General features: G+C 46.1%; 1 protein-coding gene across 1 annotated transcript in view; it reads right to left on the bottom strand.

The window, feature by feature from the left end:
* Positions 1-23,290, bottom strand: part of LOC143766591 (uncharacterized) — a 56,187-nt gene extending 32,897 nt beyond the window's left edge. Inside the window, exon 1 of the mRNA XM_077254383.1 lies at positions 23,249-23,290. Coding sequence (XP_077110498.1) covers positions 23,249-23,275 — 27 coding nt within the window. The 5' untranslated portion in view covers positions 23,276-23,290. The remainder of the gene's footprint in view (positions 1-23,248) is intronic.
* Positions 23,291-24,812: the final 1,522 nt, after the last annotated feature.

Genomic DNA, 24,812 nt, shown 5'->3' on the forward strand with positions numbered 1-24,812 from the left:
TGAAGCTAACTCCAAGCCGGCCAGGTTATGTCTACACTTTGACTATTATGGATCATTACTCCAGATTCCTGGTAGTTGTACCTGTCAAGGATCACAGAGCAAAGACATCAGCCAAAGCCTTCCAGCAGCACTTCTGTAGACCACATGGAAATCCGGAAAAAGTACTTACTGATCAAGGACCAGCCTTTGAAGTGGAAGTGTTTCAAGAATTCTGCAACCTGTACGGATGAAAAAAGATCAGAACAACTCCGTATCACCCGCAAACTAACGGAATGTGCGAAAAGATGAACCAAGTAGTGATTGACCTACTGAAGACCTTGCCTTTACATGAAAGGAACTTATGGCCAGAAAAGTTACCAGACTTGGTAGACTTGTATAACCACATTCCTGTGAATTCCACCAACTGTACTCCAGCATACCTGATGAGAGGAAGATCCAGTAAACTACCTGTTGATCTAGACATGGGAGTCCTAACCCCAGAAAAGACCTCACCAGATACAGATTGGGATGAGAGACAACAAAAGTACCGCCAAGTACAAGAATGCGTAGAGAAGTCTATCACAAGCCAGACAAAAGCAAGAGAGAGACTATAACCAACGTGCTCCTGCAATTCCCTTGTCACCAGGTGAACAAGTGCTCAAATGTAACAGGAGAATGCACAAACTTGACGATCAGTGGGAAGCAGAACCGTATACTATCCTACCCTCAAACTTCTACAACACGAAAGTCTGCCTTATCAGTAAAGATGGAGGAGAAACTTCAACTGCAATATCCAGGGACCATCTCAAAGTATGCCCTGATAAATTGAGGAACAGAGAAACAGACCCAGGAACATCTCCACCCATGGAAGAAGAAGAAAAGAAAATTCACACCGTACTTGGAGGTTTACCCCAGTCTTGAACTCAAATACATCAGGCCATAGTGATACCTGTCTTGACTTTTCCCCAGCCGGAAATACAAGAAGAAGTGACTCAGAACCATCCTGAACCAGAAGAGACTCTACACCAGCAGATTCAAGCAGCAAATGTCACCCCAGCAGTGAAACCAGAGAATGGAGAGGGTGGCTCTGCTATTGGTGAAACTGTCAGACCTATGGTGAATCTGAGAAGTCGCAGACAATTACCTAGTATACCTACACAATGCAGTTCTACACATAGGACATACGCTAGTAGGTACACTACAGCAGACATGGTAGACCAGGAAGTACGTAGGTCTACTCGTAGCACCAAGGGTCAAATCCCAGCCCGTTATATGGTCTGTCAATAATTGGTGTTACTTGTTTGAAAATGTCTGCATGTATTCTGTTACAGGTTAAAAATGAACATTGCAGTAATGGATAGTGATTACCCAAAAACTTTTATTGTAAATAGTTTGGCACCCTCAAGGTGCACCCTGGTTCTGCCCACTTGCAGGCATCGGGAGGACCTTCTTTGTTTCAGCAAACCAAAGATAAAACCATCTGGTGTGGCGAACACCTGGTCAGGATATGCCTTGAAGCCCGCCCAAGTACTACGTTGGGGGTTTATGATGGGTCCCTCGCTTCAGTGCTGTTTAACTTATGAATATGGACAACCTGGTATAAGGCCAGATGTACTTTTATAAACTGATAAGTTTACAACAATCAAGAACCGTACCTCCCGTAAGGGATGAAAAGTTTAACCTATTTTGATCTATTTTAAATGTTTTGCAAAAATGTCTTATAATCTGTTGTTTATGTTTCCTTTTCCCAGTCCAGGAGTACTGGATTTAACTGGGGGGGGGATGTTGCACCCCAGGAGTTCTGGTACCACAGTAGTGCTGCCTTCCTCTCGGGGAGGGGAGTGCTATGCCTGGAGACAAGTGAGATCCCCTTTAGCAGGTTATCACTCATACAACACCTTCCAAATCCAGGCCAGGAGGGGGAGCTCAAAACCCAGTTTTAGGGCAATTTCCCTGTATAAAGATCCTGGTTTGGAGGAGGAGTTCGATTAGTCTGTACAGAAAGTCTGTGTGCAAGGATAGACAGGGACAGAACACAGTGGAGATACAGGACTCCAGGAGGCTGCGAGAAGGCCTCCATGGAGTCAGTGCACAGAAACTGGGTATCGGGAGCCCGAGGCTTTTGTGGAGCTATAAGACACAGAGCAGAACCGGAGGGCATACAATTACATGGACTTTGCCTATTTTTACCTTTGGTGCAGCAGCACCTTGGAGCCTGGAGTCACCATTAAAAGACCCCATTAGGCATGGCTCAAGCTGCCTACCATACAGATACTTGTCCCAGGATAGGGGAAAGAATTAGGACTTTGTGGGAACACTTAGTGGCAGCAGGGACCTCAGATACAGCAAGCGCAGAGTGGAGGGCTCCTACCTGACCTGCCAAGGAGATTCCGCTTGTCTCTGGACTGCCTGGACTCCTAATTCACCTGTTGCTGGTGCCCTGGACTGTGGACAGTCATCCAGGGTAAACCAGGTAAAGACTAACAACTTGTCTCCTTCATTTATTCACCAGCTATACCATCCTCGCCCTACACCATAGGACCCCTGGGGATCCCGCTTCACCTGTGGGAAGTGTAACATCTGTGCTGCTGCAACATCCCTCAGGGGGCTCCTTTAATGCCGCGTCAGTCCCACTACTGCCTGAACCCCACAGGTGGCGTTACGACAAACTTTGAACATTTATCCCTTAAAACATTTTCCCCTTTAAAGTTGAGGCCCAGGGCCATGGACCGGGTTGCAGCCACCATGACATCCCCTTTGCGATCAGACCCGTACTGAGTATCCCACTGCCCTGGGGGCGAATCACATCATTCCCAAGAAGACTCATGGCTGTGCTAGCTCAAAAGGGTGCTTCTACTCAATACTGAGCAAAGAGTCTGAATACTTATGACCATGTGATATTTCAGTTTTTATTTTTTAATACATTTGCAAACATTTCTACATTTCTGTTTTTTTTTCAGTCAAGATGGGGTGCAGAGTGTACATTAATTGAGAAAAAATGAACTTTTTTTAATTTACCAAATGGCTGCAATGAAACAAAGAGTGAAAAATTGACCCACTGTATGTGTATTGGTTCTGACATTTGGTATCTTCTCGTCATTTGACAATCACTGTATAAGGAACACCCAAGGGATATGACGCATGCTTAAAAAAGGCATCCGACCCGGAATAATCACAAAAACTGCATTTTCACACTTTATCTCCCTTTCCATGATGTCCCCATGAAACACTGCTTGTGCTGACAGCAGATGGATCTCACGTCATGGTTCTGACAAGATCTTCTCCTGGATTGTTTAATAGGACTTACAGGAGGAACCAGTCAGGAAAGCAGAATATCCAGAGAGTATTCGCCACATATTCCTGCAAATTCCCTGGTGTTATCAATTGTATCCACTAGTGATGAGCGAGCACTAAAATGCTTGAGTGTGCGTTATTTAATTCAAGCAGGTCGGACGCTCAGACTCAAGTACTGACTATAATGGAAGTAAATGAAAAAGCATTTTAACAGAAAACCCTAACAGGAGAGCTGGGGGGGGGGGGGGCAGGAAAATCACTGACATGGATGGTATCAGTGCTCAAATGGAAGGTGAACAGCATGGTGAAGACACCTGGACACATATCAGACTCCAAGGTACTAAATAAAAAATGACGTGGGGGCCCTTCCAATTTTTGATAACTACACTACACAACAGGGTGAGACACAGGACGGAAGTGTTCCCCCTTAAATAGTTTCCTCTTCTTGAAAAGATGGTTATATGGCGTACTACCTTTATTTCCATAGGGCCACGTGTTTTTTAAAAGAACAAGCGTGGTATTCCATGGCGTTGTATCGCCATTACTATGAGTACACACTTCCGGTGCCGGAGCTGCTGTACCAATCATGCCTGCGTTCTCCAACGCAGTGCGTGCATTCAGGAAATCGATCCGCCGTCACTTCCGGTTTGCGCTCCCCGGACCTCTGCTTAATGCGCATGCGCCATTCAAGTGAAGAGAAAGGAGAAGAAAAGTGACTTCCTATATGACGGAGTCCCCGTCTCCCTGGTAATGCGCGTGTTATAGCGGTTAAAACCATTGCGCCCGCATTTACAAATGAACTGGTTATCGGCAATATATGAAAACATATCGTGTGAGCATTCATCACCTCTAGAGATGTCCCTGTTATTCATAGATTATTTTTCCTGTATATAATACATGTGTGCTTTATCAGAAAAAAGCAAGTGAGCTTCTGCTGTTATTACACTGCACATATGGACATTATAGGAAAGATACCTGGTGTAAATGTGGAGGCCCATATGTTTGCATAATAATCATATCCAAATATTGTTACACTGGTGCTTATTATTATTGTATCCAGATAACATGTTCTTATACTTCATAGTAAAGTGGTGTGGTAAATAACCCTATGGCCTCAATATTACTCATAAACAATGCTCTCAATATAGCAGCATCCCAATGTCCATATGAATGCCATTTTAGGCTAAAAATGAATTATTACACACAATAAAAATTTAAACCATGAAGGGTAGAGACACGATAGTCCTATATTAAACAGCTACCTCAACCCCACGGGCCAAATCTAGACTTCTGGGTTTGTCTTACACTCTGATCCTTGAGTCCAACTGTATGGGATCAGGATTTGTAAAGCAATTTCTCTTCAAGGGACACAAGGCAGATATTCCATATACACGAGGAAAACCATATAAGGAGAAGGGAGGAAGACAATCCTGATAAAACTGTCCATAAAAGACACACAACTCTCAATTTATGCCACATGCGTCAGGGCCAGAGATACGGATATGTAAAATACAGCAGTGGCTAATATCTTACTGGTTCCGTCCTAATAGACGATATAGAATCTGTTTCATTGGCTCAACATTCCTAAAGGACAAAATCCAAAACACCAACCTATAAATATGCAGCAGTAAAAACAGAATTTTTACATAAATCTTGAGGTATGTTGTTCATATTCAAAGGAAACAGCTATAGCTCAATTGCTCGTTTAAGCCATGTGGATGACACGTATTGAGGCGAAATATCCACCTTGATTCTCTTTGGAGCAGAATCCTGTCGTAGTCTCCACCCCTTCTTGGTGGCGTCACTTTCTCAATGCCCATAAACTGTATGGCCCTCACATCCCCAGCATGTAATCCATTGACGTGTCTTGCCACAGATGTATCTCTTTTATTGCGGATGTCGCCCGGATGTTCTCCTATCCTCCTCCTGAACTCTCTTATGGTTTTACCCACATAGGCATTGCCACATCTGCAAATAATACGATAAATTATGCCCTTAGTTTTACAATTGATGAAGTCTCTGATCTCAAAAGACTCACCAGCGCTTTCAAAGTTCTTACCCACCAAAATGTGCTCACAGGCAATGCATTCCCCACAGCGGTAGCATCCCTTAGTTCTACCCGGCAACCATGTTCCCCTAGCCGTAGGTGTGACAAAGTGGCTATGTACCAATCGATTTCCTATCGTCCGGCTCTTTTTGTAGGTAATCTGTGGTCTCTCGCCTACAAAGTCTTTAATGTCCTCATCCATCTGGAGGATACCCCAGTATTTCTGGATTACCTCTCTGACCATATGAGCACCATTATCAAAGGTACAAATGAGTCGAGCCTTCCCTGCCGAGTTCTCAATTCTTTTTTTGGGGACCAAAAGTCCTCTCCTGTCTTGATTATTAGCATGTCTAAACGCCTCTCTGAGTACACAGTCGGGGTAGCCTTTAATACGGAACCTTTGACGCAAGTCATCCGCCTTGATTTTAAAATCTTTTTCATTTGAACAATTCCTTTTTAGCCTAAGGTACTGGCCCTTAGGTATACCTTTTTTCAAGGAGTAAGGGTGGTGACTGTCCCACTTTAATAAAGAATTTGTGGAGGTCGGTTTACGAAAAATGGTAGTCTCCAAAGCATCCCCACTTTCTGATTTCGTAATTAGGACGTCCAAAAAGGCCAATTTTTTTTAATCAATTTCGTACATGAACCTAAGGCCCATCTCATTGTGGTTCAAGAGGTCAATGAGCTCCTCAAATTCAGCCACAGTACCCCGCCATAAAATAAAAACATCATCTATGAACCTGACCCAAAGGTCCACATTACTAGTCAGATTCATAGACTTCTCAGAGAAAACGATGGTGTCCTCCCACCAGCCCAGGAACAGATTAGCGTAACTTGGCGCACATGGATTGCCCATGGCAGTGCCCCTGAGCTGGTGGAGGACTTTACCATCAAAGCAAAAATAATTTTGGTGCAAGACAAAATCAAGAAGGGAAATGACCAGCCTATTGTGAGGGATACACTGAAGACCTCTTGTGACCAGAAAATGTTCAACACCTCTCATGCCAAATTTGTGTGGAATAGAGGAATAAAGTGCCTCAATATCAATACTGGCCAGGAACACGCCTGGTTCCACATTGATGTTATCGAGTTTACTTAATAGGTCAGCCGTATCTCTCACGTATGACGGTAGGGAGCTCACAAAGGGTCTAAGTATCTCATCAAGGTATGTACCTACATTGTGGCTTATACTCCCTATAACTGACACAATAGGTCTACCCTTAAGGGGGCAAACCCCCTTATGCAACTTTGGAAGTGCATAAAAAGTGGCCGCCACCGGATGTTTAGGGAGAAGGAAATCATATTCTGCCTGACTGATCAATTGATTAGTCTTGGCCTCATCAAGGATATTTTTCAATTCATTCCTAGTTCTCTCCATTGGATTGTTTGAAACTCTGGCATATGTTGTTGGGTCACTTAACAAGGACAAGCACATCTCTTTGTACCCATCAGTATTCATTATAACTATATTACCCCCCTTATCGGAGGGTTTAACCACTATAGATGTGTCCCTTTCCAGAGTATGGAGTGCTTCCATTTGTTCCTTTGTTAAGTTGTATCTGGTGCGCACTTCCTCTTTTTGTTTGATCTCATTGGTTGTCAAATTAAGGAACACATCTATCGCGGAAATATCACCCCCAGGCGGTGGCATCTTAGTACTAGTTTTTTTCAGAGATGTAAATGGACCCTGAACAGTTACAAATGATGGAGATTGGTCCAAATCAGCCAGAAGCTGTACTTCATGGAGCATGTCAACTGGAATATCAAGGCCCGCACATGTCTTCCTGTTCTGTTGTTTAAAGTGCTTATGCCATCTTAATTTTCTGACAAATAAATTGATATCCTTGATGCAGTCAAAAGAGGAAAAGTCGGTGGTGGGGATAAACGATAGCCCCTTACTCAATACAGTCATCTCTGGCTCACTGACTACTCTGTCAGAGAGATTAACCACTTGTAATTCTAATCCTTGTTGAAAGGGTTTCTGCTCCTCAGGGAGTATGTGTTGTCTAAAAAACCGGGCCTGGTATAAGAGTGAGAATTGCCTCCCCTAGAGTAGCCTCTATTTCTACCCCTTTGGCGACCGCGTATTTGCCTCTGCCTTGTTTCTGTGTCTGAAAAATCTGTGTCTGTAGAGGAAAGGTCTGTTTCTCTTTCCCCCCTTTCCAAGCGATCTCCCAGGACTTGATAGATTTTATTCTCCTTAAAGTCCTGGAGATCCCTCTGTGATATATGTGATGCAGTGACCCCTGTAACAGGTAGGGGGCGCTGCATGGTCTCCCCGGGATGTGCACGGAGTTGACCTGCAGTGATGTCAGGATCACGTGACCAGCCCATGTGATCCATTACTGTGGGTGTGGTTACAGGTACATAACGTGACCAGGGTGTGGGTCACATGTTCCTGTGTGGTTCTAGTGTTTGGACCTGAAGGGTCCAAGTGCAAAATCCCTGAGGGAGTTCCTGAGGGCTCGGTGTGTTCCTGTGTTGGAAGCCTGGGAAGAGGCTTCCTGGAAAGCACCTGCTGGCGTTGGAGGTCCTAGGAGGAGGACCGGATCCCGGAGCAGTGCACAGTGGAACTGGGGAAGCTGGAGTCCTTCGGTGAGGTCTGGACTGACTACTGTATGCCGGGCAGGCAAGTTGGGGATCCCTGTTAGGCAGCTTACCCAGAAGAGTGTTAACAGAGTCTGGGGAAGCTGGAGTCCTTCGGTGAGGTCTGGACTGACTAGTGCGTGCCGGCCAGGCAAGTTGGTGATCCCTGTAAGCTTACCCGGAGGTGTGGACTGGCGAGGAGTCAGCAGGTGGAGCCGGAGCTCCCGTCAGGTATCGTACAGGCCGGTAGTGCTTGTGAAGTTCTATGAACTGTGTGGTCTCCCTTGGGAACTGGTTAAGGGAGGGCCAGTGTGTTAGTGGCCGTAAGGCAAAGCCGTACACTGAAGTGTTAGAAGCTGCAAGTAAATATCACCAGTTGGTGCCTGTTGTGTTTCATGTTATGAACTGTGCGTACCCCGGTTTATGAGGCTTAATAAACCGCATGGACTGCTTTGTTTTATAAACCCGTACCCATGTGCTTGAATATCGCGGCCAAGTGAGTGTCCCCCAACACTCTCAGTAAGAGAAACCTTACAATTGGTGGAGAATTTTGGCAACAATCCCGCTAGCACACGTGGAGTTAATTGCTGTGGCAGAGCCACGAAGGTGACAAGCGTCTAGCGGTAACTCGGCGGGGTTACAAAGGTGACAAGCGTCTGCTGTGACTCGGCGGGGTTACGAAGGTGACAAGCGTCTGCTGTGACTCGGCGGGGTCACGAAGGTGACAAGCGGCAGCGGTGGAGCCGTGCAGAGCCGTGTGGAGAGTAGCCGTGGTTGCAGCGAGAGGTTCCACAGCAGGCGGAGCTGTAGTGGCTTGTGGTTGGCAGCACCTGGAGGTGCCGGTTGTGTGTGACTGCAGCGGGAGCTGTGGCGGTACCAGCAGGAGCTGGTGAAGTGACATAGAGAAAAAAAAAAAAAAAAATTTTTCTCTTTTTGTGCAGACTCTTAAAGGGCCAGTACAAGCCCAGAGACATTGGGGTGTACTGTGTGAACTGGGGCCTGAGTGCCGTGGGGGAGTCCACGGGGTGTATCCCAGGGAGGGGATTATCCCTAATAGTGAGCGGTGGCCCAAACGGGGATGGTTGCCCAAAAGGGGGCGGAGACCCAAAAAGGGGCGGTAACCCGAATAGGGGTAATGGCCCAAAAAGGGGTGGAATCCCGAAGGGGGGCTGAATCTCGAACCGGGGTGGTATCAAAAAGCGGAGCACTTGCCCAGAAAGGGGGCGGAGCCAAAAAAGGGGCGGCCATCAGTGAGGTGTCACGACTGTGTCCTTTTTGGCTGGATGGAAAGTGTGTGCAAGGGTTGATAGACCCGGGGAGAGAAGCGTCTGTGCTGAGAACCCTTCCAGGAAATTCTGTGTCACCTGGCGACACTAAATGTCTTCAGGTAGCCACTCTCTACGTTGTCGCAGCTGGGGTTTTCACATACCATGAGGTGGCTGTAATCCCGGACTTGCCGTGTCCTATTGTAATAGGACAAGATTTGGAAGCATTCTGGGAAAAGGGTGACGTGTTTGTGGATATAATGTGGATGGGTGGTAGTAATGTTGAGAATGCGCCCCCTAGAGGTGGCAGTCCTAAGGTAGGCCTGACCAAGGGAAAAGGTGCGATTGCCCAACTAACTGACCTGACGTCACTTGAAGTGTGCCACAATACGACTGGTAGTGGTCTGCGGGATAAAACATGTGGAGCTGACACCCAGACAGAGAGTGACTTGCAGGGTCATCAGACTGTGGGGTGTGACACAGATTCTGGGGGTGACTGTGACAAGTCATGGCCAGTTACAAATGCGTATGCCCTGGTGACAGGTGGAGGACGGGGTCCAGGACCTGTGGTAACGGGTGGAGGACGGGGTCCAGGACCTGTGGTGACGGGTGGAGGACGGGGTCCAGGACCTATGGTGATAGGTGGAGGACGGGGTCCAGGACCTGTGCTGACGGGTGGAGGACGGGGTCCAGGACCTATGGTGACAGGTGGAGGACGGGGTCCAGGACCTGTGCTGACGGGTGGAGGACGAGGTCCAGGACCTGTGGTAACAATTGGTGGCGACTCCCATTCAGACGGTGACGCCAGTGGAAAAGAGTGTAATAAGGTTGACTCAGGCAATTCTTCCTCCCGTCGACGGAGACGTAAAAGAGCCAAAGGGGCTGAACCCGTTGCTCCATGTGGGGAATTGACGGAAGATGCTGAGGACCTGGGGTGTATGAAGAACTCTGAAGTCCCAGGGAAAAGGGACGAACCTAATGACGTCACCGCTGAGACCCAAGAGAGGGCCGACCCTGACAGTGCAGAGTCGGAGGGTGCGGAAGTGGAGGAGGCCACCAAGGAGATGGTGCCGGAAGTGAATACCTCCTCAAGTGATGGATGTTTCACCAATCCGGAGGATGGGAGAAGCGAGATGGAATTGGTTATTGAGACGGTGAATGACCATGTCGAACGAGAAAGGGTCCTGAGACAAGCGGCTGAGCGCAGAGTGGATGAGCTAGAAAGGGAAGTCTCTGAGCTCAGAGGCCACCTGTTCGGATGGCAAAGTGTGTATCAGACCCTAAAGGAAGACATTGTAGTGCTTAGTGAAGCACTAAAAGGCCCTCTACAAGGAAAAGAGGTGGTGGTCGCAGACTTCTCGTGCCAGTACCAGAGTGGTAATGAGAGTAAAGCTGAAGTGAGTTGGCGCTAAAAGCAGAACAAGATGGTCACCCGGTTGTGACAGGTGTCTTGATGGAAAGGTCCATGGCAAGGCAGGAGCCATCTGTTCTTGAAGGAAGTGAGACTCCGCTCTTCAAGTGCGTGATAGATGTACCCGTAGAGGCGCAAGATGCATGTACCCGCGACGGTGTGCATGAGGCCTTTAAAAAGGCAGTGGAAGCGTCTAGTGTGCACTGGGCACTGGAGACGAAACAGTTGGTGGTACTGTCTACTAAGGAAGTCACAGTGAAGAGGGTGGCTGTCCTGAGGGACATGCACCTACGGTGCCTCCGCACGAAGCAGAGGGTCCTGTGGGAGAATGATGAGGCCACTCGTTGTTTGGAGCAAGCCAGGAAAGCTCAAAGTCGACTGGGCTTGGTAGAGGACACAGTCCAAGTGCCCAGAGCTCTGGTAGCGAAGCTCATTGGCCGGTTTGGAAAAGCGATGCAGGAGATGGTGGATGTGTCAGGTGTGAAGAGACTGAGGATTCCGGCTGAAGACGAGGCCCAGGTGGGTGAAGATGGAATGGTGTCATTCCTGGTTGTCGGGTCCAAGGAGAGTCTAGCGAATATCCGGATGCTCCTGAGGTATCGCGTGGCCTACTTGAGAGAAATAGAGCAGCTAAGACTGTACAGACGGCAGGTCAATAAACAGCTGCAGAACATAAGGTGGCGGCCGCCTTCTTCCCAAGGAAAAGGAAACAAAAAGGACATGTACAGTAGTAGACGTAGTGATGGAGGGTCAGACTCTGATCAGTTGCTAGTCTCGACTGTAAGTGGGACTAATGTCCGTAACAACCGTGGGTGGCGACCCTGGAGAGAAAGGTCGAGTAAAGAGACAAACTTGACTAAAGGTTTGGTGTCACGGACAGACTGTAACTTAAGGGCCAAAGCTCAAGGCCTACATGTTGACCGCTGGGGGCGGGGTAAACTCAACAACTGGATGGGTCTGTGTGATGCTCAAAACCGACTGAGACGGTTCTCTCGACAGGTAGGGCAAGGCAACGTGCATGACATATCCCGTGATCCCACGTGTATGACAGGTGTTCAACCCTACAGGTGTGAACAGAGGGGGGGGGATATGTGATATATGTGATGCAGTGACCCCTGTAACAGGTAGGGGGCGCTGCATGGTCTCCCCGGGATGTGCACGGAGTTGACCTGCAGTGATGTCAGGATCACGTGACCAGCCCATGTGATCCATTACTGTGGGTGTGGTTACAGGTACATAACGTGACCAGGGTGTGGGTCACATGTTCCTGTGTGGTTCTAGTGTTTGGACCTGAAGGGTCCAAGTGCAAAATCCCTGAGGGAGTTCCTGAGGGCTCGGTGTGTTCCTGTGTTGGAAGCCTGGGAAGAGGCTTCCTGGAAAGCGCCTGCTGGCGTTGGAGGTCCTAGGAGGAGGACCGGATCCCGGAGCAGTGCACAGTGGAACTGGGGAAGCTGGAGTCCTTCGGTGAGGTCTGGACTGACTACTGTATGCCGGGCAGGCAAGTTGGGGATCCCTGTTAGGCAGCTTACCCAGAAGAGTGTTAACAGAGTCTGGGGAAGCTGGAGTCCTTCGGTGAGGTCTGGACTGACTAGTGCGTGCCGGCCAGGCAAGTTGGTGATCCCTGTAAGCTTACCCGGAGGTGTGGACTGGCGAGGAGTCAGCAGGTGGAGCCGGAGCTCCCGTCAGGTATCGTACAGGCCGGTAGTGCTTGTGAAGTTCTATGAACTGTGTGGTCTCCCTTGGGAACTGGTTAAGGGAGGGCCAGCGTGTTAGTGGCCGTAAGGCAAAGCCGTACACTGAAGTGTTAGAAGCTGCAAGTAAATATCACCAGTTGGTGCCTGTTGTGTTTCATGTTATGAACTGTGCGTACCCCGGTTTATGAGGCTTAATAAACCGCATGGACTGCTTTGTTTTATAAACCCGTACCCATGTGCTTGAATATCGCGGCCAAGTGAGTGTCCCCCAACACTCTCAGTAAGAGAAACCTTACACCTCAGATACTGTTTGAGTTTCCTTTCTTTCAGTTTGTATTGAAATTTTTCAATTGAGTTTTGTAATTGGGTTTCCTTAATACTGAAGTCACTTTCTCCTTTAAATTTAGTTACTATCTCAATCTGTTCCTTCAGTTTGATATTTAATTTTTCAAAATTATTTTTTTCCTCCGTAACTAACAAATTCATAAATCTCGAAGAGCTATTAGTTGCCTCTTTCTCCCAACGGCTCAATAGCTCTGGATTTCGACACCGAGGTGCTGGCAAGAGGGTAATACGCAATCCCCTGGGTACTATGTTGTTTTTAATATATGTGTCTAAGCTCTGGATTTCCCACCACGAGCTCGTATGTTCCTTATATAATTTATTCAAATCTTTAAAAGCTGCTGCATATGTGGGAGTATACTTCTTCTGAGCAAAGATTTTCTCAGAGAAGATCTCTTTGGCCTCAGTAAGCCAAAGGTTAGTGTCAGGTCCTGCCGATAGGAACCCGGCCATAACAGAGAAATATAGACAATTATAACAAGCTAACAAGCAAGATGTATCAAGTCAAGACACTTCAAAGCAATCTCTAGTAAAGAATATATATAAATAGCCGAGAGAATCCTTTATAAAGTAAACTAAAACATAACCTTTAATACTGCTATTGTAAAAACATTTTTATGGACAATAAACGTGATAAAGTGCAGACAGTGCATACCAGTGCTCAGTAAAAAAATGGTTTTGTCTCACCAAATTGGTTGTTTGTTCCTGGCAGGAGCCTTATGATGCTTGACGGGGGAGGGGGAAAGAAAGTAATCACTGTACTACCCCAGTCGTGCCCCTGTATTGCTCCTGCCCTGACAAGGGCAGTACCCAAGTCAGGCTAAATATTTGTACCCACCACACAGAAAGATTAGACTTCCCTACGCGTTTCCTCTCACATCAGTGAGACTCATCAGGGGAACATACAAAATTGTGGGATATTATATTCTAATGTAATGTGCCAATTTTGGGGCTGCTACGGGCTGGTATTTTTATGCTGGGTAGGGACCAAAATCCATCGACCTTAATATCAGCCCCAGCTGTCTGCTTTACCTTGGCTGGTTATCAAAAATTGCGGGGACCCCACGTCAGTTTTTTTAGTTATTTAATAGGTTTAAAAAGTTAACCCCTTCTCAATATGTGCTGTATATATACTGCTGAGCTCCCAAAAGAGTAGTATATATTCGGCGCTGCTATTTCCGGCTAGGAAGGGAGGCTAATATTCCAACAATACCTGCCCAGTAAGAGATCCAGGTATGGAATTAAACTATGTAACACCTGCACTGGGAACTGTCAGGGCAGCTACTGGTATACTGGGACTTACAGACACTAAGAAGAGCGTTGCAGCTGCTGTTAAACAGGGATCTACAGACATTAGCAGATTTTCCCCTGAGCTGCAGTGGACTACAATTCCCAGGGACCCTTGTTTCAGTCAGATGACACAGCCCAGATTGGATGAGGAGGGACTTGGAGGGAGGAGCTGGGCCGAAAGTGAAAGCAAGAGTGCAGAGAAAGAGGTGAGCGTGGCAACTTGCTGTGAGAGACTGAGCACGGCGGATTTGCATCCCTCTATGCTGCAGTGTTGTTGTCCCCTCGGATATACCCACGCTGCTGAAGAGAGCGCGGCTTTCTTTTACCGTCTGAAGCAAGTTACAGCAAGAACTTGGAGAGTTCTGCCAGCACTCCCACCGTATAAAGGACTGAACCCGGCCGCCCCCAGCTGGTGTCCAGAGAACCATCCGACCGTTGGAGACGCGCAGTGAGTGCCCTTCTGAGACTTGTGGTCCTACCAGCACTATTTACAGTGAGTACATTACAGCCCAGACTATTGCCATTAATATTCATCTAAGTGCACCAACTGTTCTAATTTGCGTGCCAACATCCGCGGCAACTGGGCCCCAACGTTTGGACCGAGTTAAACTGGAAGAAACAAAAAAAACCTGGTACGTTATACTTGCAGGGTTGAAGTAGAATTAGAGTGTGATGTGTATATGACTTTGACAGAGCACAGTTACTTGTAGTGCATGTTATTCTTTTAAATCCATCACATTTATGCTGCATAGCAATAAACCTGTTAAACTGTTTAATTCCTGATCCCTGTGAGTGTGTACTGAGTGTGGCAGGGGCTTCCCGAGTCAGCCCCTGGCAGAAGATAATAGTCCTTTTGCAGTCCCAGAGAGAGAGCTCCAATCAAGATTCGGGTGGAGGCACTGCGCCCTGGAGAGGTGAGACCCCCATAACACCCAGTGGACCGTGGTAGCCCCAAAGGGGTGTTACATGTACAAACTGTCCGAGGGTACCTCAGGGTACACACACAGATTTAGGGTCTACAAGGGAAAGGACACCCAGATTACCCCCTGAATGCCACCCTGGCCTAGGGGTGAGTGTGAAAATTGTGTGGAAATTGCTGCACCCACTGCTGGATAAGGGTTATCACCTCTACATTGATAACTTTCACACCAGCATCCCCCTCTTCAAGGCCCTCTCTGTCAGAAGTACAGTTGCCTGCGGCACCATGTGAAAAAATTAGAGAGGCCTGCCTAAGCTACAAATTGGGCAAATGCTGAGAAAGGGAGAAAGCCGAGCCTAATGCAAAAACAACATGCTGGTGGTCAAGTATAAGGACAAAAGGGATGTCCTAATCTTCACCACCATAGATCGTGACAACGGCTCCCTTGTAACTGTTCGTGGTACCACAACACAAGTCCCAAAGCCAGATTGTAACTTGGATTACAATCGGTACATCGTGTGTAGATCTCTCAGATCAGCTCCTCCAACCATACAGTGCCATGTACAAAGCCAAAGTATGGTACAAAAAATTGGTTGTGCACATTGTATAGATGGCACCGTACAATGTTTTTGTGCTGTTCTGATCTGCAGGCAATACAGGGACCTTCCTTCAGTTTCAGGAGGTAGACATCAAGGCCGTAATGTTTGGCACTCAGGAAGGTGAGGGTTCCGGTACTTCTGAAACTGATAGTGCTCGTATTGTCCCAGGTGAACATTTTCCAGGACCGATTCCCCAAACTGTGAAGAAAGGAAGATCACAAAAACGGTGCAGAGTATGCTCCAAGAGGGGAATCCAAAAGGACACAATTTACCATTGTGAAACCTGGTCTGAGAAACCTGGTCTTTGAATTAAGGATTGCTTCAAAGCATACCACACATCCATAAATTAATAAAATTAGTTTTTATCCTGTTGACACAACACACTTTTACAATCTGATGTACTCCATACATCTTACACATAATACCACATTATAAATTCATACACTAGTAAAACTCAAAACATTATAATCGTTACTATAAAACTATGCCTCTAGATAAATTCTTTGAGGGATGTAGTTTCCAAAATGGGGTCACTTATGGAGTATCCAAGCAAAAAAAAAAAGTGTATCTAGCGAGCGTAGAAGGAAAAGTAATAGATCTTCCATTGGGTGAATCATCTCACCAATTGGAAGATTATTTATTACAAGACATGAGGAAGCTTGTAAAATACTATTTACCTCCGAGAATTTTATTTATACGGTGTTACAGATACTATTTCATCTGCATAGCCAGAAACTAATATCTAGTAAGTTCACAGTCTCGTTATGATGTTGGTAAGTGAATTTCAGATTAAATCAGTTACTATTCAAATAATCAATAATCCTCTGTATTTCTGATACCTCCCCCTTCCATACTATTAAATACTTTTAATTAAAAAAAAATATTTATTTATTTTAATATTGCTTGCGGTTTTGTCCTTATAATGGTTTTATTTGTAGTATACAGCTCTGGCAAAAATTAAGAGACCACTGCAAAATTTTCAGTTTATCTGATTTTTCTCTCTATAGGTATATTTTTGAGTAAAATTTAAATTGTTCTTTTATTCTATAAACTACTGAAAAGTCTCCGAAGTTCCAAGCAATAAATTTTCTATTTATTTTCTGAAAATGAGAAATTGCCAAAATAACAAAAAATGCAGGACTTGCATACCTTAAATGCAAAAAAGACAAGTTCATAATCAATTAGAAACAACAATACTAATATTTTAACTCAGGAAGAGTTCAGAAATCAATATTTTGTGGAATAACCATGATTTTTAATCACAGCTTTCATGTGTCTTGGCATGCTTTCCACCAGTCTTTCACACTGCTTTTGGGTGACCTTATGCCACTCCTGGTACAAAAATTTAGGCAGATCTTATTTGTTTGATGGCTTGTGACTATCCATCTTCCTCTTGATTACATTCCAGAGGTTTTCAATGGGGTTCAGGTCTGGAGGTTGGGCTGGCCATGACAGGCATTTGATTTGGTGGTCCTTCATCCACACCTTGATTGACCTAGCAGTGTGGCATGGCGCATTGTCCTGCTGGAAAAAACAGTCCTCAGAGTTGGGGAACATTGCTTCAGCAGAAGGAGTCAACTGTTTTTCCAGGATAACCTTGTATGCGGCTTGATTCATGCATCCTTCGCAAAGATTAACCTGCTCTATTCCAGCCTTGCTGAAGCCTCCCCTGATCATCACCGATCCTCCACCAAATTTCACAGTGGGTGCCAGACACTGTGGCTTGTACGCCTCTCCGTCTAACCATTTGACGACTAGGTATTGGGCAAAGCTGAAAAATAGACTCATCAGAGATGATTACCTTACTCCAGTCCTCTATGGTCCAATCCTTATGGTCTTTTTTCAAACTTCATCCTGGCTCTCCTTTGCTTCTTATTGATGAAAGGCTTTTTTCTAGCTTGACATGACTTGAGGCCTGCCTCTAGGAGCCTATTACGAACTGTTCTAGCTGTGCACTTCACCCCAGCTGACATTTGCCATTCCTTTTGTAGGTCACTTGATGTCATCCTGCGGTTGCTGAGTGACATTCGAATACGATGGCGGTCATTCCGGTCAATGGAGAGTCGTTTTCGCCCTCTGCCGGTCTGTAGCTTTGTTGTCCCCAATGTTTGCTGCTTGACCTTGTTGTAATGGACTGTCTTAGAAATTTTAAGGATGGAGGCAACATGATGCTCACTGTGTCCCTCTGCAAGTAAAGCCAGAATTGAGCCCTTCTTTTCCTCACTCTAGGACTTTTCTTTTCAACTCCTTTGGCATGGTTAAAAGTTATTTTTTCATTCCTATTGCTTTTGGGATTTTACTCTTGTTTTGCCATCCAGCTTGTCCTATTGCAAGAGGATTTTGAACTCCACAGCAGGGTTTTTTATACTTTCCTTCATTAAATAAGATTTCATTCAGGTGATCACCTAATCAGAAGCACATTAAGTAGAATGAGGTGTACTTTGGTTGGAATTCAACTGACACTGGAAAGCAATGGCTGTCAGACATGTAGAGAAGCTGATTTTTATAAAACTGTGCAGTGGTCACTTAATTTTTGCCACAGCTGAAGTTTCCAAAACGGGGTCACTTATGTTTTTTTTTCACTGTTTGGGCACATCAAGGACTTTTCAAATGTGATATGACGTCCGCTCTCAATTCCATCCAATTTTGTGTTCTAAAAGTCAATTTTGTGTTCCTTTTTTCCAAGCCCTACCATGCATCCAAACAGTGGTTTTCCCCTACATATGGGGTATCAGCCTACTCAGGAGAAATTGCACAACTTTTGTGGTATATCTTCTCCTGTTACCCTTGTGAAAATAAAAAAAAATGGTGCTAAAAGATCATTTTTGTGACTACAGTTAAATGTTCGTTTCCACGATACTTCAGTTCCTGTGAAGCACCTGAAGGGTTAATTAACTTCTTGAATGTGGTTTTGAGCATCTTGAGGGGTGCAGTTTTTACAATGGTGTCACGTTTGGGTATTTTCTGTCGGATAGGCCCCTCAAAGTCACTTCAAATGTGATGTGGTCCTTAAAAAAATAGTTTTGTAAATTGCCCTAGATAGTTGCCACCTTCCAAGTTGGCTACTGAATGTCCCGAAAAGCCAATTTATAAGAGCCCATAGGAACTGCTCAAGGCCGGAGGATTATGATACGGAAGCAGACATGTTAGTGGAGAGATTTTAAATTAAAGGATGATAAGCAATTTTTAATGGAAACTAAAGAGCAGGTTGGAAAATATCCACGTGAGAAATTGTTGACTCAGAAGGAAAAAACATTAGTAGGAAATGGGAAATTGGTGAAATCCCAATCATAACACAATACAATTCCAATAGCAAATTTCTGAAGAAGATTGTCAGTAAACATTGGAATATTTTGAAGGAGGACAAGGTAATTGGAGAATTATTATCTATACGTCCAAGATTTGTCTATAAAAAAGTCAACAATTTGGGTAACATCATAGCCCCCACTAGTGGCAGATCTTGGAAGACGTCCAATTCCGGTTTATCTAAATGTCCAATAGGTTTTTTTCCATGTGAAAAATGTTTACTATGTAGGAAACTGAGTACTAAAAAGCAAACCTCAATCTCTAACAAATCAGCAGTAACGAATATCCAAGATTTTATTACCTGTTCCACTAAAGGTATAATATATGGCCTAACCTGTCCCTGTGGAAAATTATACATAGGCCGGACCATATGCCCAATGCACGTTAGGATCGGAGAACATTTACGGTACATGGGACACCCTTTATCTATGCATTTTGCAAAACACCACGGGGGCTCACTGAAGGACATCAGAGTCACTGGACAAAATAGTTAAAGAGATGGACGTGGCGGCAATTTTATTCATCAAATGTCCCGGGCAGAAACCAAATGCATTTTTGAAATGATCACCTTGGCACCACATGGTTTAAATGACGAAGTTGAACTGTTTGCTTTTATCCAATGACGTAATTAACAAGAAATCCGGCACACTATAAAAGGTACACACCATGCACACCGTACCATCCCTGAAGAAGGAATCAGAGATTCCGAAACGCGTCGGATAAGTGTGGTTCGGTGTGCGCTCTGTAGCCGGTCACGTGATTCATCACGTGATAGTGACGTCACGCAAGGTCCTGCAGCCACGCTGCGCCTTGCCGGCTCGATCTTAGGACTGAGCCTTCACTGCCAGTGCACGGCAGACTTGCTTTATCTCTGGGAAACACGCCTGTCACCGGCCGGGACGGCGGTACTTGGACAATTGTCCTTGCTTAACAATATTATCATCTATTGCCTCTGGCATTTGGCACAATTGGAACACTTAAAACGGACGGAAGCCACTTGAAGGACCTTCCAAGACGCAGGGGCGACTATTTATATACAGCCTACAGGACTAAGGTACCCTAGCCTTGCACCTATGTCATCACCTATGAAAGGTTAACACGGTGTTATGTTTATATTTATGTTTTACTGAAATTTTAGCGCAAATATTTTTAATATTTTGTTATTGTTTATTTTTTGGATGAATTGAGTGGTTTTCATCCTTATATTTGCTGCAAATTATTTTCAGGCTCCAGTGCAGCGCCCTCCGGTCCATTGTTTATTAGTTTTGTAAATTTGTTGTAAAAATAAGAAATCGCTGGTCTACTTTTAACCCTTATAACATCCTAACAAAAAAAAATTATGTTTCCAACATTGTGCTGATGTAAAGTAGACATGTGAGAGATGTTATTTATTATCTAATTTGAGTGATATATCGCTATGATTTAAGGGCACAGTAATTCAAAGTTTGAAAATTGCAAAGTTTTCAAACTTTGACACATTTCCAATTTTTTTTACAAATAAACGTCAAATTGAAGAAATTTTAGGACTATCATGAAGTACAAACATGTCATAAAGAAAACAATCTCAGAATCAGTGGGATCTATTGAAGCGTCCATACAGTAGTTATTACCTCATAAAGTGACAGTGGTCAGAAATGAAAAATTTGGCCTGGTCAGGAAGGTGGAAACAGGCTTCGGGGTGAAGGGGTTAAATACACCCTATAGCGCCACATGAAAGACACTAAAGGATACAACTTTATAATACTTAGGGGGCTGACAACAATCTAAGCGCTCCCTCCTATAACAGACCGGCTTCCCGAGGACGGTGGGCTGAGCATAGCGCCACTGGGTCATCTATAAACCCGATAACGTGATGTGGCCGGACAGTCGCAGTAATGCCAGTAGCCAACATGGCTACAACATTACCGTGTATGGCGGGTACTCCCCGCATGTTTATTGGCTGGGAACTCGAGCACGGCGCTCCATCACCTGCGATACCCCAGTAACAAGCTTGTCCGAGCCCCCTGATGGAGTAGTGGAGAGCGGCTCACTCATCACTAGTATCTACATTATTGTGCTGGAGCTAGGAGAGGAATCATCGCATGGTGGGAGAACTTCTCTGGGCTTCTGTCCGCTCATCCTGCAGGTGTCTGAATGGATCTAATGTGGGCTTGGGAACCAGCTAGGCCGCATTCTGTCTTCTGTCCACAGCAGTTATTCAGTAGTGTAGCTACCGGGGGGGGGGTGCAGAGGGGGTGGTCACCCCAGGCCCCATGCTCTGAGGGAGCCCACCCGGAGCTACGCTACTGTAACTGTATCGGCATGCCCAGTGCGCCCGTACAGTTGCATTCTGCTGCAGTGCTGGGAGAATCGATCTCTCAGCTCTGCCGCCCGGCCGCTATGAGGCCCTTGAGCAGGGGGGCCCAGTGCCAGCAGTTGCCACCCCCATCATCAGTTCAGCTGTATCGGCTAGATGCCAATACAGCTGACCGCGTTACGCTCCATCTCCCATCATCCCCCTCTCAGTGTCTGACAACACCGACGCCGACAGGGGGTCACGATTACGTCATGACCTGGCACCAGCTGTCTGGAAATGGGGTGCATTACATTAAAGGGAACCTGTCACCAGGTTTGGCCGAAAATAGATACGGCCATCACCTTTCAGGGCTGATATACAGCATTCTATAATGCTGTATAACTGCCCCTAACCAGACCTGTAAGAGAAGAAAAATAATTTATTATACACACCTGCGGGTCGGTCTGGTCAGAGGGGTGTCGCTCTTCTTGGTCCACAATCTCCCATCTTCTTATGATCGCCGTCCTCCTGCTTGCTTCATGTGGATGATGCATCACTGTGTTGTCCACACAGTCTAATCGGCATCACGCTCCTGTGTAGGCGTACTTCTCTGCCCTGTTGAGGGCAGAGCAAATTACTGCAGTGCGCAGGTGCCAGGGCTCTTTGACCTTTCCCGACACTTGTTCACGGTGTCAAGGAGTCTGTGTAGATGACGCAGAGATGCGTCAGCCACGTGAATCAAGCGGGAGGGTGGAATCACAAGAAGAGGGCAGGTGCCGGACCAAAGCCTGCGACACCCCTTGGACCAGACTGCCCTGTAGATGTGTATAATAAAAGGTCTTTTTCTTCTCTTACAGGTTGGGTTGGGGCAGATATACAGCACTACAGAATGCTGTATATCAGCCCTTACTTAACTTATATAGGCCAAAACTGGTGACAGGCTGCATTATACTATGGAGGCTTCATATGGGGGTGCATTTTATTAAGGTATACTATAGAGACTGCCTATGTGGGGCTGCATTATACTATAGAATCTGCCTATGGGGGAGTGCATTATACAATATAGAGGTTGCCTATGGGGAGTGCATTATGATACATGGAGGCCTATGGGGAGTGCATTATACTATATAGTCTGCCTATGGGGAATGCATTATACTATATTGAGGACTATACTGAGGATTGTCTGGTGCATTATACTATATGGAGGCTATCTAGGTTGCCATCATAGTGTGGCAATTACACTATTGGAGCTATCAAACAGTTTGGGGGGATACTAAGGGGTCAGTATATATGCAATGAGGGGGCATTAGACTGTATAAGAGAGCTTCACCCTGTGACGAGGGGAGCTGTACAGGGGGGAGACTCAGGACATTTTAAAAAGAAAAGTGGGCACTTACTGTTATAGGGGAACTCAGGTTACTGTGACTGTCAAAGGGGCATACAGGGCATTATTACTTTCTAGGGGGCAAAATGTGGGCACTGTTTTCTAGGGCACTTGCACCCAGCATTACCATATTATAGAGGGGTGCTTTATAATTTAGAGGGCGCAGAGAACCCCACAGCAGGTGCAGTAATAGGGACACAAACGGCAGCAGCGGCTCAGTATTGGGGTATCAGGTGCAGTAATAGGGACACATACGGCAGCAGCGGCTCAGTATTGGGGTATCAGGGGCAGTAATAGGGACACATACGGCAGCAGCGGCTCAGTATTGAGGTATCCGCAGGATGGGGAGGTTGTGCAGGTTGGAGATAGATGGTGATGGGGCTGGAATATAAGAAGTGAAATTTGTCTTTGTTGTATTATCTGCAGACGAGTCGTGGCTGGAAGAAGTTGTCATGTCGGTCTGGGCCAGATGGAAAAGATGGGATAAGTGACGATTCCATCAGAAAGGACGTCAGTGGTAAGACATTATCTGTAACTGTGCTGTGATCTCATATATGTTCTGTAGGGCTGGTATCTACCACTGACCATATGGCGGTAATATCCATTTTGGTCGTTAAATAGAAATTATCTTCAGTAACAGCGCGGTCATCTGCTGAGGTTCTCCTCCACTATTAGGGGGCGTCACCGAGTTGTAATCAAGGTTACCTGGTTAGGGGCCACTCAGAAGCTTCGCCCCCCTGAACCAAAATCCTAACGCCAACTCTACTGTTCACAGCACACAGTGACCCCAAAAGAGCCTCAGTGCTGAAGGGGTTAATGTCCCCCACACCCAGTAATGGGGAATCTCCACCACCTACCTCAACCTGCAGAGCCGCACTCCACATATATTGCTTTTCCGGGCGCACAGGACCTGTGATGAGGTCACAGGAGGGGAGGAGTCAGGGGTCACATGATCAGGTCGCTCAGTGTATGCAGGACTGTGCTGACAAGTATGCAGCTCGTCTGCTGGTGCTGCTTCTTTAAGAACGGGTAACGTTGCTAAAAGTAGAACAATTCCCCCCATTAAGTGATTGGATCCCCCCAGATCTTTCATAGACCTTAGTGATATTACAGACGGGAGATTCCAAGAGCGCTAGATTCAGGGGTAATCCTAGTGCTGACTGAGCCGTGCGCCTCCATCTAACAGAGCGGCCACAACCCCAGACGATGCAGCGGCCGGAGCAATGTTATTGATGGAGGGAATTTCTGAGAGCAGCAAATTAATAAGAATGTTTTACCGGAACCTCCTGGGGCATCAAGGAAAAGAGTCTCCTATTCCCACCTGGAATCTGAGCCATAATTGCCAAATACCCCGATCTGTGGTCATCAACCAGAAGAGACTTATTTACTGGGACAAATCCCCTCATCTTTCCCAAATCCTGGCTTTTCTCTCCCAGAATATCTCTCCCCATAACACAAAGGCTGGTGGAGCTGGTGCCGGTAACCTGATGCTATTAGAGGGTCACTACTGACACATTGGCTCCTTTCCTCTAGAGTCAGGAGGACTGTGGTGGATCTGTCGGCAGTGACATTTATGGCTAAGTCCGGAAGACCTCTCCTGTGCGCTCTATGGATATCTCCTCTAGGATATTCTGTGTATTTGTCCCACAGAGCCCGGGGATTGGAAGGTGCACAGGTTGTAGTTATTATAGGGAGCAGGTTAGAAGATGAGGTGGAAAGCGAGTGACGGACGCCTCCTGCAATGTCATGTCCCAGTAACCCCGATAGTAAGGGGACGAGGAGAGGAAGAGGAGCAGGCAAAAGATACAGTAAAGGAGCGGTCAGAGAGGTAGGAGGAGAACCAGGAGAGGTCTGTGTCCTTGAGGCCTATAGAGCGGAGCATAGTGAGGAGGAGTTGGTGATCCACAGTGTCAAATGCGGCAGAGAGGTCCAGGAGAATCAGCAGGGAGCAATGACCTTTGGATTTAACTGTTATTAGATCATTAGAGACTTTAGTGAGGGCACTTTCAGTGAAGTGGAAAGAGCAGAAACCAGATTGTAAGGGGTCAAGAAGAGAGTTATCCGAGAGATAGCGGATTAGACGGGAGTGGACCAAGCATTCCAGGAGTTTAGAGATCAAGGAAAGGTTAGAGACAGGTCTGTAGTTAGCAGTGCAGTTGTGGTCCAGGGATAGCTTTTAAGTAAAGGGGTTATGATGGCATGTTTAAATGAGGAGGAAAAGATACCTGAAGAAAGAGAGAGGTTAAATATTTTAGTCAGGTGAGTGGTGACCCCTGGTGAGAGACACTGCAGGAGATATGAAGGAATGGGGTCACTGTTGCAGGTTGTAGGCCGAGAAGAAGCGAGGAGCTTGGAAACTTCTTCTGAAACAGGCTCAAAGATGTCTAGTGAGCTTGAGGTGCGACAGGGAAGGGGATCCAG

The sequence above is a fragment of the Ranitomeya variabilis genome, chromosome 4 (assembly GCF_051348905.1).
Source record: "Ranitomeya variabilis isolate aRanVar5 chromosome 4, aRanVar5.hap1, whole genome shotgun sequence".
Classification (NCBI taxonomy): Eukaryota; Metazoa; Chordata; class Amphibia; order Anura; family Dendrobatidae; genus Ranitomeya; species Ranitomeya variabilis.